The 12901-nt window shown below is 55.6% G+C and overlaps 1 protein-coding gene across 1 annotated transcript in view; it reads right to left on the bottom strand.

Moving 5' to 3' along the window:
• Positions 1–8700: 8700 nt before the first annotated feature.
• Positions 8701–12901, bottom strand: part of P2RY8 (P2Y receptor family member 8) — a 48799-nt gene continuing 44598 nt past the window's right edge. Inside the window, exon 2 of the mRNA XM_014795514.2 lies at positions 8701–10340. Within this exon, the coding sequence (XP_014651000.1) occupies positions 9224–10303 (1080 nt within the window). The 5' untranslated portion in view covers positions 10304–10340 and the 3' untranslated portion in view covers positions 8701–9223. The remainder of the gene's footprint in view (positions 10341–12901) is intronic.

Raw genomic sequence — 12901 nt, 5'->3', positions numbered from 1 at the left:
GGGTCCCGGCGGGCGTGATGGGCGGGAATAGGGTTCCCTGTGAGCTCTGTAGGGGAGCAGAGATGGGGGTCCCCGCGGGCTCTGTAGGGGAGCGGAGATGGGGGGTCCCGGCGGGCGTGATGGGCGGGAATAGGGTTCCCTGTGAGCTCTGTAGGGGAGCGGAGATGGGGGTCCCCGCGGGCTCTGTAGGGGAGCGGAGATGGGGGGTCCCGGCGGGCGTGATGGGCGGGAATAGGGTTCCCTGTGAGCTCTGTAGGGGAGCAGAGATGGGGGTCCCCGCGGGCTCTGTAGGGGAGCGGAGATGGGGGTCCCCGAGGGCGCGGTGGAGGGGAATAGGGTTCCCTGTGGGCTCTGTAGGGGAGCGCAGATGGGGGGCTCCCGCGGGCTCTGTAGAGGAGCAGAGAGGAGGGGTCCCCGCGGGCGCGATGGGGGGGAATAGGGTCCCCTGTGCTGTGTAGGGGAATGGAGATGGGGGGTCCCCGCGGTCGCGGTAAGAGTCATGGAGACTGAAGCTCACTGGGGGCGTGGTTGGGGACTCAGAGACGGGGCCCCCGTGGGCGCGCTGTGGCGAGACATGGGGGGTCCCCGCGGTCGAGGTGAGTCACGGAGAATGAAGCTCACTGGGGGCGTGGTTGGAGACTTGGAGACGGGGCCCCCCGTGGGCGCGGTGGGGGCGGAGATGGGGAGGTCCCGGCGGGCGCGCTGTGGGGGGACATGGGGGTCCCCGCGGTCGCGGTGAGTCATGGAGAAGGAAGCTCTGGGGACGTGTTTGGGGGCTCTGAGACGGGGCCCCCGTGGGCGCGGTGGGGGCGGAGATGGGGAGGTCCCGGCGGGCGCGCTGTGGGGACATGGGGTCCCGCGGTCGCGGTGAGTCATGGAGAAGGAAGCTCTGGGGACGTGTTTGGGGGCTCTGAGACGGGGCCCCCGTGGGCGCGGTGGGGGCGGAGATGGGGAGGTCCCGGCGGGCGCGCTGTGAGGGGACATGGGGGTCCCCGCGGTCGCGGTGAGTCATGGAGAAGGAAGCTCTGGGGACGTGTTTGGGGGCTCTGAGACGGGGCCCCCGTGGGCGCGGTGGGGGCGGAGATGGGGAGGTCCCGGCGGGCGCGCTGTGAGGGGACATGGGGGTCCCCGCGGTCGCGGTGAGTCATGGAGAATGAAGCTCACTGGGGGAGTGGTTGGAGACTCGGAGACGGGGCCCCCCGTGGGCGCGGTGGGGGCGGAGATGGGGAGGTCCCGGCGGGCGCGCTGTGGGGGGACATGGGGGTCCCCGCGGTCGCGGTGAGTCATGGAGAAGGAAGCTCTGGGGACGTGTTTGGGGGCTCCGAGACGGGGCCCCCGTGGGCGCGGTGGGGGCGGAGATGGGGAGGTCCCGGCGGGCGCGCTGTGGGGGGACATGGGGGTCCCCGCGGTCGCGGTGAGTCATGGAGAATGAAGCTCACTGGGGGCGTGGTTGGGCGCTGGGAGACGGGGCCCCCGTGGGCGCGGTGGGGGCGGAGATGGGGAGGTCCCGGCGGGCGCGCTGTGGGGGGACATGGGGGTCCCCGCGGTCGCGGTGAGTCATGGAGAATGAAGCTCACTGGGGGCGTGGTTGGGCGCTGGGAGACGGGGCCCCCGTGGGCGTGGTGGGGGCAGAGATTCAGAGAGAAAAAGAGAGATGGAGACAAGATAAACAGCAGACACACAGAATCTCTCACGCTAAGACAGGCTTCTCAGCCTCGGCGATGGTGACATCTGGGGACACATCCTGCATTTTGTGGAGGCTGCCCTGCGCGTCCCGGGATGTTTAGCAGCATTTCCGTCTTCTGACCACTAGATGGCGGTCAGTACTTGCCCTCCAAGATGTGACGCCAGAACTGTCTCCAGAATCCGTGTCCCCTGAGGACAGAAGTGGTCTTGCTTGAGAACCACAGTCATAGACGAGAGATAGATGATAGATAGATAGATAGATAGATAGATAGATAGATAGATAGATAGACAGATAGATGATAGATGAAAGATAGAGATGATAGATGAAAGAAGGATAGATGATAGATAGATAGAAGATAGGTAGATGATAGATGATAGATGGATAGATGGATATGATTGATAGATAGATGATAGATGAAATAGATAGATGGATGATACATAGATAAATGATAGGTATGATTGATAGATAAATAGATGATAGATGAAAGATGGATAGATAGATGATTATATATAGAAGATAGATAGGTAGATGATAGATGATAGATGGATAGATGGATATGATTGATAGATAGATGATAGATGAAATAGATAGATGGATGATACATAGATAGATAGATAGAGAGATAGAGAGATAGAGAGATAGAGAGACAGATGATAGAGAGATGTTAAATAGAGGAAAGACATATAGATAGAGATGATAGAGAGAGAGATGAAAGAAACATAGATAGATAGATGATAGATACATACATGATAGAAAGATGATAGATAAATTGATGATAGATAGGTAGATGATAGATAGATGATAGATGGATAGGTAGATAGATGGATATGATTGATACATGACAGATAGATGAAATAGATTGATAGATGACAGATGGATAGATAGATATGATTGATAGATAAATAGATGATAGGTGAAAGATATAGATAGATGATGATAGATGGATGGATAGATAGAGGGATAGAGGATTATATATAGATGATAGATAGATAGATAGATAGATGATAGATAGATAGATATGATAGATAGATATCAATCTCTCATGCTAGGTCAGGGTTTCTCAGCCTCAGCACTACTGACATCTGGGGCTAGACCGTTCTCTGATGTGGTGGTGTCCTGTGCCCTGTGGGGTGTGGAGCAGCATCCCTGGTCTCCACCCAACAGGTGCCAGGAGCACCCTCTCTCATTGTGACAATGAAAAATGTCCCCAGACTAATACACGTATATGAATAGAAACATATGTGTGTATGTATATGTACATGTGTCTGTGTATGTGCGGTATATATGTATATGTACATTAATGTGCCATCCTATTACATGTTTGGGTGGCATTGTTACCTCCTTTTGTTTCTCTTAGCCATCTGTACTGGGAGACCCCCACAAGGCTTGGGACAGTCCTTCAAACCAGGTTTGGATGCCTGCAGACCGGGCAGTGATGCAGATACGGGACTTAGAGGCAGTGATGGTCTCGCTGGCTCCCTCGTGCAGTGGGGGCCGTGGTGGAGGCTGCGGGCCAGGAGCCAGCTCCCCGACCCCCTGAGCCCCTGAGCCATCAGCCTCGGAGCAGATCTCGAAGCCCCTTTTGTCCACTCCTGCTCTCCCCCGACAGAGGGGCTGTGAACCCGGAGGGCAGGACTCAGGTGTTCGGACTCCTCCACCATCCCATCCCTGTCCATCCAGCCCCCAGCCCCCCACAGCAACACCCCCAGAGGGGTGACCGCCCACCAGCCAGTCTCTCAACAGCTGGTTCCAATTTGCCGTCCAGCCTCACCCGGGACAGCCTGCCCCAAAACATCCCACGTAATTCAGGACTCATTTCCTGATTGGTTGAGGTTTGCATTTCCCTCAAATGTTAGAAATAATCCTTATAATAATAGTTTCTAAGTCGAGCCATCACCCTTAAAGCTCAATTATAAAGTCTTTATAGTTGAATCATCTCCTCCTGGTCACGCCAACCAACATTTGGCTGGAAAGGTCAAGATGAAGGTGTTAAGGACCGATTTTTGCTTTGCACACCAGAAATGGTGTCCAGCCAGCCTTCTGCCAGCTCTGTCTGAGGGCAGGCTGCTCATTTCTCCGCTGCCACCGATGGTGTCCCTTAATTGTTATCGGGAAGAAGGAAACAGGAGGTATTTCAAAGGCAAACTTGGAAAACATTTATTGAAGGATCAACACCTTTGAGAATCCATCCCTCTGACCTTGTAGCATAAATTCTCGGAAAGCGTTCGATTGGGTCCACTCCCCCCAGGTCTCCAGAGCAAGCCCCAAAGACTCCTATTTAGTTCTACTCACGAGCCAATCGTTTATTTTAAAAAAATATAGAGATGGTTGATTTTGCAATAGTTTTAGATTTACATGGGGGTTGCAAAAATAGCAGAGCATCCATGTCCGGGTCACATCTTCCCCATCATGTTAGCATCCTGCATCACGTGGCCCATGGGTCCCAAGCAAGAACCAACATCAGTCCATCGCCGTGAAAGTTAAGTGTCTCCAGGCTGTGTTTGAATCTCACCAGTTTTCCCAACACTCTTCCAGGATCCGCTTATCCAGGATCTCGTGTTCCTTACAAGTTCCAGCCTCTTTCGTTCTCAGAGTCGCAGACGAGGAGGGGACAGGTTGATGGGCATTTCGATCTGCTGTTTACATACAGTCTAGGAAGCGCTGCGTGACCATGAGGGATTTCGACGGCACTCGCGAATCCCATTGTCATTACGGAATCCCGCAGATTTCCAGAGACAGATCAGAAATGTTTTAAAAACTGAAGTCCCAAGTTGAAGCTTTTAAACAGTTGAACCTGAATTGCTTCTACTTTGCTCCAATAACTATGACATGGTCAAGTCTGGGTAAATCTTGGACGCTTTTACTTGGCTGTGTCCTCCAGAGAGAGTGAAAATTTGATAGTGAAGACGCGTTTGTGGCATGACGTGATAGGAGTAGGGTTTTTGGGGCCCTGGCTATTTCATGTCAAATTTTGATCTGATCCTTTTTGGAGATGGAGGGCAAAATCTGGCTAACGTAGGGCTATTTTGAGCCTGTCTATAGGTTTTCACATAAAAACCACCGGAATGATTATGGGAGTGAGATTCCTGGTGAATGACAGACAGAGGTGGTGACCGAGCCACTGGAGCAGGAAGGAAAGCATAGGAATTGATGCTACACTGCGGATGAGCCCCAAAAACGTCGTGGTGGGAAAAAGCCAGCAGACACAGTGCCCCACGTGTCCTGTGAGTCCACTTACGTCACATGAAGAGAAGACACAAATCTCTAGACAGCAGAGCGTGGTGCCTGGGGCTGGACATGTCAAAGGGGTACCGGGCATCTTTTGGGGGTGATGGAAATATTCTAAAGCTGCATCGGGGTGATTCTACAGCATATCTGCAAATGTACGGGAAGTCGTTGACCTGTACACTTAGAATGGGTGAACTTTGTAGTATGTAAATGATGCCTCAGAGAAGCTAGGGGGATGGACCTTGAGGACAGGCTGCTGAGTGACATAAGCCGGTCACAAAAGGACGAATGCTGTGTGATTCTACTTTTAGGAGGGACCGAGAGGAGTCAGGTTCACAGAGACAGAAAGCTGGATGGTGGGGGCCAGGGGCTGGGGGAGGGGACGGGGAGATGTTTAGTGGGGACAGAGATTCAGTTTTACGAGATGAAGCATTCTGGAGATGGCTGGGGGGATGACTGCACAAGACCATGAATGAATTGGATGCCACTGAACTGTGCACTCAAAAATGGTTAAGATGGTAAATTTTATGTTGTGTGTATTTTACCATAATAAAAAAAATTAGAAGAAAAAGAAAGAATAGCTGGGTCGAGAGCATTTGCTTCTTCCCTAGTCAGCCTTTCTGAAAGGAGACAGTGTCCAGCATTCAATGATACAGTTTGCAGAAATCAAATATCTTCATGTGACATTTCCCAGGATACCATGTCTCTTTTAGTATATTTTCAGATATGCTCCATGTAAAGAGAAAGATACAATGTAACCTGTTCCCTTCATCAACTTCAACCATTATTGGGGATCGGCATTCTGCTCTTTTTCTTTCATCCAGTCCTCCCAAATATGCCTGCCCGCACACGTGCATGTGTGCGCACACATGTACAGCTATGCGGATGTGTGTTGTGCATGTGTGTACATGTTTGTGTGCATACGTGTGCTATATGCATGTGTGTATACACGTCTGTGCGTATATATGCATCCATGCACGTGTGCGTGCACATATGCACACATGTATGTGTGCATGTATGCATATATGCGCATGTGTGTATGTGTGCGTGTATGCTTGTATTTGCTCTGCTATTGTAAGGTGAACAGCAAACATCATATCATTCCACACATGACTATTTACATACATACCTTTAACAGATTGGCGTTTCTTTTTAACAAAGCCACAGTCCCGTCTTCCCAACCATCAAATCTTTGATGTCACCCCGCCTCCCGTATCCATGTTCCACCACCTAAACACATGCCGTGTGCTCAGAAGCACCCCAATTCTGCCACCGATTGAGAGTCTTGTCACTGAAGTTCCAGGGTCCTGCGGGAGGATAACATGTCAGTTCCAGCGTGCAATGGGAGGTGTCTTTGGAATGCATCGTCTCAGAAGTCAGAGGGAGAAACACTCGCCCTCCGTCCTGGGGACAATTAGGAATGTCACCGAGGGTCTTGCTTCTCCGAGGGCCCCCTCTCTCCACATCCTGCCAAGAGCTGAAGGACAGTATCTTTTTTTATGTGTCTGTAATACAAATGTATTATACCTTTACTTGATGCTCAACAGGAGGACAGATTAAGTTTCTGGGGAAAACACATGCATACAACCTTACTAAATTGCTGATAGCAGACCGAGGCCAGCCCTGGAGTCTCACGTTATAGGACAGACCCATACAGGAGGGCCGACTGTCGCCTGCAGGAGCAAATTCTGGATTGAAATTCCCGGTGATGCCAAAGACCCTGGTGGGCCCCCCGTAACGTCAGCAGAATCGGGGACCCCTCTACGCAGAGCTCATGGGGGCGCCAGCCACCCTTGATGGACACCCCAATAATAGCAATGCTGGTGACCCACGCCAGCACCTTCTGGAACCCGAGGGCTGTGGGATCTGACCCCCCAGGGAGGAAGATGTTGTGTAGACGGCGGAGTTCCACACACGGAGGTGTGAGGCTTCTTCACAGAGGGGAGGAAGGCATCCTGTGAAGGCGGTTTGAGGTTTTTCACAGCTTTTCTGCATCAGATGCGGGAGGCCCACGCCCAGGACTGGGGGGGCCAGCGTCTCGCGGGCTCAGCGTTTCCCGCTGTGGATGCTGCTGCCTCGACAACGCTTTCTAGGGTTCGGCTTCGGGACAGTTGGGAAGAGCAGAGGATGCGACGGCTTCCGTGCAGAATCCGGTCCCCAACACCGGCCTTTTTTGCATCACCTCCGCCCGCCGGTTGAAGTCCTTTCTCAGGTCGGGCTCAGGGTGTCATTCCGGAAGCCTCCATTTGGTGGCTCTCAGCTCCCTGCAAACACGGGGACGTTCAGTTCGATTCTAGGACCGTGCACAGTGAGGGGACTGGAGACCCCGGAGGAAAGGACGGGGTCCACAGCACGGAATAGGGAGCAAGGCCCTGCGTGCTCCACCATGTCCCTGCTCAGAGCAGCCGTCGGTGGGAGGGGCCCTGCCCGGTCCTCGGCTGCAGAGGGTGCTCAGCTCTGAGGACCCGGGAGCCTGCAACTGGGAGCACCAGGTGGGATTCATGTCCTCTCTGTGCCCTACACCTGGAGGAGCTCCATCTTCGGGGCTCCAAAGATAACTGCATTTGCTCATCCCCTTGCACACCCGTTCCAGAATTAAAATCGGGATGAAGGTGTGAAAGCCATCGATTCTGGAAATCTCTGGTGTCTGTATGTCAGCTGGCGTCACAGCCACGGAATTTTGGCACAGCTTAAATGTGTGTGCAAGTGTCCTGGGGCGGCTGTAACAAATTCCCACAAACTGAGGGGCTTAAAACCACAGAAATTCATCCTCCCCCAGTCCTGGACACCAGACGTCTGAGATGAAGGTGTCACAGGGCCGCGCTCCCTCCACAGGCTCCAGGGGAGGGTCCTTCCTGCCTCTTCCAGCTTCTGGGGCTCCAGGTGTCCCTGGGCTGGTGGCCGCCTCCTTCCATCTCTGCCTCCATCTCCACGTGGCTTCTCCTCTGTGTCTGTGTCTCCTCTTCTGTCTCTGATGAGGACACTGTCACTGGATTTAGGGCCACCCTCATGCAGCAGGTCCCAGCCTGAGGTTCTGGGTGGACATGGATTTTGGGGGACACTCTTCACTCCGGTACCAATGTGTGCTTTTCTTCCCAAGCAATGATGGCGGGAAGCAGGCCCTCCCAGAGGCCCCGAATTACAGCTCACAATCTCCATCTCGGACCCACAGTGGGGAGGCCGCCTGCCCTGCGGCCATCTCACCCTGGAGGTCCCCGAGCCCCCCCACTCTGGGCCCCGCCCAGCTCTTGCCTTGCAGACCGCAGGCCGTCCTCTTCCAAAGGGGCCGTGAACCCAACGCCGTGTGTCCCCTTGTGATGTGCAAAGTGTCAGAAACTTTGCTGTTCCAGGCGAATCCTCGGTTCCCAGGACTCCGCTGTCTTGGCCTCCTGGACGCTCCAGGGATGGGGGCCCCTCATCTTCCCGGAGCAGCAAGGCATTGGGGCTGTGACAGGTGCGTGCCGGGTGTGGGAACAGACAGATATGCCCCCACCCACGTGACGACGGGGGTCTCGGCTGCTGACACTTCTGGGGGGCTTGTGTGTCCAGTGGTCTTGCTGGGTGCCTGGTCCCCACAGGATCCCTTGGGTGAGGCCAGGAGCACGCTCTTGGAGGCCAGACCCCAGATGCTTCTGTGGCCCGGGGCTCTTGGCTGGGGCAGGAGCCAGAGGACCAGCCAGAGGGAACCTCCTGCACCCCAAAGCATCTCGGGGAACCCATCGTGGCTGCTGACACTCATTGTCCTCACACAACTGGGCTTCCACGGGTTCTCGTCCACTGGGGGGGGCCTGACCCACGCCTCCCGGGCATCTGTCTCTTCTGGGGGTCTCCACTTGTGAAATTTAAGTCAAGCATGTGTCCCGAAGGGCCAGAGCGACCGGCCATTCTGGAAGCCCCTGTCGTTTGCTCTTGTGGGGACCTGGTGACATGGGGGGGACCCCTGAGCTCCCGGAGCACGGGGGCCGAAGGGGCCTGTCCACCATCGTCTGGCCACATCCGAGCACTGGGAGTGACCGATGATGAGATGAACACCAGGTCCGGGGGCACCCGGCTGGGCAGCAGAGGGTGTGCGTGCACCTCAGACCCGGGAGGCGCGGAGAAAGAGTCACGTGGGCGGCTCCCGATGGGCTGTCGGGGGCCGTGGGGGACACAGTGGGGCCGCCTGGCCGTCCGCCCTCTGCCACCGTCTGCAGAATCCCACGGGGCCTGCCTGTCCTCCCATCTGCTCTCACCCTCTGTGGGCGGCCGTGTCCGGACGCCAGGACGGAAGGGAGGGGTCTGGCCGCCCCGTCCCGGGGGTCACCCGGCTCAGAGCAGGCTCTCCTGTCTCTTGAGGCAGGGCTGGCCGGCCCCCTCGAGCCCGTCTGCGTGGCCGCTGGCCATGGAGCGGGCCGACAGCGTCCGGGCCGAGAAGAGGCTCTCCCGGCGGGCGTCCAGGCTGTCGGCCGGCAGCCGGCCGTAGCCCAGGTAGTCCCGGAGGCGGAGCTGGAACTCGCGGGATGCGAAGTAGTAGACGAAGGGGTCCAGACAGTTGTTGAGGCAGCTCAGGCACAGTGTGAGCTTGTAGACGTGGTAGTAACTCTGGCCGAAGAAGAGCCTGCTCACCATGTGGACCAGCAGCACGAAGTTGTTGGGCGCAAAGCAGGTGACGAACGCCAGGAGGACCACGGCCGCCAGGCAGACCGCCCGCCGCCGCTGGCCCCGGCCGTGGGGGTCGGGCGTGCGCAGAAGCTTGAGGATGGTGGCCGTGTAGCAGGCCACGGTGACCACGAAGGGGATGAGGAAGAGGACGATGAAGAGCGTGAAGAGGAAGACGGCCCACAGGGCCACGCTGGGCAGCATGGTCGACTTGAGCACGTCAAAGCAGGTGACGATGCCCAGGGCCTCCACCTCGTACGTGAGGTCCGTGCGAGCCAGCGGGGACAGGGCCGCCAGCAGCAGCAGCCACATGGCCACGCAGGCGGCCACGGCGTAGCGTCGCCGCCGCCAGCGCGCGGACGCCAGTGGGTAGACAACGCCCAGGAAGCGGTCCATGCTGATGCAGGTCATGGTGAGGATGGAGGAGTACATGTTGGCGTAGAAGGCCACGGTGACCACATTGCAGAGCAGCTCACCGAACACCCAGTGGTGGCCGTTGCAGTGGTAATAGATCTGGAAGGGCAGCACGCTCGCCAGCATCAGGTCCGTCACGCTCAGGTTGATCATGAAGATGATGGAGGGCGACTGGGGCCCGATGTGTCGGCACAGCACCCAGAGCGAGAACAGGTTCCCCGGGATGCTGACCAGCGCCACGAGCGAGTAGACCACGGGCAGGACCACGGCGATGGTGGGGTCCTGCAGCATCAGCAGCGTGGCGTTGTCCGGCCGCGTCATGTTCATGTCCATCATGGCGGGGAGACCGGGGCCGGGGGGCTCAGGGGCGGATCTGGAAGGCAAGGGGCACAGGGGTGAGAGGGGCAGGGAGGGGTCCTCGTCTGTGGCCGCCGTGGGCTCCCCACTTGGTTCTCCCCCCTCCTCCTCTCGCCCTCTTGTTCTCCCACTGGATTGCAGGCCTCACACACGCTAACTCCTGAAACGCTGCATCGCACGGAAAACAGATAAGGACCATCCATTACTCAACTGCCCAGAGACATAGGTGGGCTCAGAGACAGACTGCCCGGGGCCTCCGGGTCAGTGCGCAGCTGGCCCTTCCTTGGCAACCTCTTTCCTTCCCGTTGTTTGGAAGCACAGGGAGCGTGCCGTCAGCCCCGCCGCGGTGGCTTCAACATTGGGGCCGTGAGGAAGCGGGGAGTGCAACAGAGTGACAAGTTTACAAAGTTACCAAGTGACGAATCCTGCACGCAACAGTGTTTCCAGCAGCAAAATGTTCCCCTGGGACTGCTCTGAGCCCGGTTTCCTCATCTGGGCAAGGTGAAGTTGGCGACCCCCCCCCAGAGACGTCCTGGGTGGCGCTGACTGCCCTCCTCGACCACATGGGGGCACTGCACCGCCAACAATGCAGGCCCGGCAGGTCTGTTACTCATCTGTCACCGTGTGCCTGGCCTCCCTCCCTCTGCTACCATAACAACTCATCACCACGGCCCCCCACCTCCACTCACTTCTACATCTGGGACCCCAACCCCAGAGCACCTATTGGAGGCTGCTCGTTAGGGTTGAGGACGTTGGAGCCCCTGAGACAGCACCCACGGGTCCTCCGTCCCACCTCCCTCCCCTAAAGGCAGGCTTTTCAGTGGTGGATTTGGATCCCCACAAAATTTCCTGTCACCTTGAGCATCACCCCACAGCACAAGCAGGACAGGAAGACAGGAAACAGGAGCTCGGAGGTGGGCGGGCGGCGTGTTTTCAACCTCCGGACAGGGTAGAGCCATTGCCCCGGCCCTGAGGGGGCTCCTGGGAGCTCCACCCAGACCATGGGGAAAGTTCTCTGCCCCCTCCCCAGTGGACACACAGGTGCCTCCCCTGGGGTGCTCCAGGGCATTTAAGTCTTGGACATTGCACTTCTGGGACCCTGAGGGCCCTACTCGAAGACCCCTCCACTGGCCACACCTGGCAGAGGCCCCAAAAAGAGGCAAGGAAGAGCACGTCCTCGGGTGGGGGGCTGGCTCCACAGGGAGTGGTGGACGATGTGTCCACACAGCTTGGCCATGGCCCCCAGGTACCCAGCTGAACACATGTGTGGGGGTGGCTGTGAAGGTGTTGTAGGTGTGAGTCAAGTGTGCGAGAAGCCGCCTTGAGGTAAAAGATGACGCTACATACCATAGTGGGCCTCGTCTAATCAGGTGAAGGCCTTTACAGCAAACACAAGTTTCCAGGAAAAGAAGGAATTCTGCCTCAAGACTGCAGAGTCAGCTGCCATCTGAGGTCCCAGCCTGCCATCCAGACTCACCAGCCCCACAACTGTGCGAGCCAATTCTTTGAAATAAATTTCTTTGTATATATATCTTTTATATTTATATACGTACATATGCCTATATACATACATCTATGTTTGTGTACATATATAGACATATATATCCTATTGCACATCTATCCTATTGTATATATTTGCGTGTATGTATGTGTGTGTATATATATATACACACACGCATATACACACATCCTATTGTGTATGCATTCTAGTGCACATATATACTCACACGTATTCTATTGCATATTTGTGTATGGGAATATGAAACACACGTATGTATCTTATCTCGTATGTACCCTATTGCATCTATCTATCTATCTAGATATCTACCTACTTATCAATCATCTATCTATCATCTACCTATCTATCTATCTACCTGGCTATCCATCTATCATCTATCTATTTGTCAGTCTATCTATCATCTATGTGTCTTTCTATCTATCTATTTAACTACCTATCTATCTATCTATCTATCTATCTATCTATCTATCTATCTATCATCTATCCATCTGCCGGTCTATTTATCATCTATCATCTATCTATCATCTACCATGTATCTCCATCCTTGTGTTTCGTTTCTCTGGAGAACCATGACTGATACAGTGATGATGTCCTGCCGACAGCCCCACGGGGCGAGGGGGACAATGACTAGCTGTCCATCACTTTTGTGCTGTCTCCCATGTTATGAGATGGGGACAGCTACGCGTGCCCCTCGAGGGCTCCCCCAGGTCTGTGACCCTGACCTCCCTCCCCAGGTCTGTGCGGATGCCGGCTGCCCCCTGCCAGCATGGAGGGCCCGTTCCAGGGGAACGGGGCCTCCTCTGATGGTGTCTTTGTCTCAAGGACCCCACACTCCTCATAGAGCCTTCCCAGGAGCTGACAGCCTCCGTGACGCCCTCCCTGTCCCCTCTCCTTCCCTCACACCGAGGTCGGATGGTCTCCAGCCTTCCCCGAGTGTCTCATGCAGGCATTTTCTGAAATAAAATGCCTTCATGGTTAATCCTGTTTGGGCATCTTGGAGCCACAGAGAGGGAGACAGAAGACCGGAGAGGACTTCTCGGTAGACGGCAATCTTAACC

The sequence above is a fragment of the Ceratotherium simum genome, chromosome X (assembly GCF_057802395.1).
Source record: "Ceratotherium simum simum isolate JZ-2026a chromosome X, ASM5780239v1, whole genome shotgun sequence".
In the NCBI taxonomy this organism is placed as follows: domain Eukaryota; kingdom Metazoa; phylum Chordata; class Mammalia; order Perissodactyla; family Rhinocerotidae; genus Ceratotherium; species Ceratotherium simum.
The sequence above is the reverse complement of the archived record's forward strand: the minus strand, read 5'-3'. Positions and strand labels throughout refer to the sequence as shown.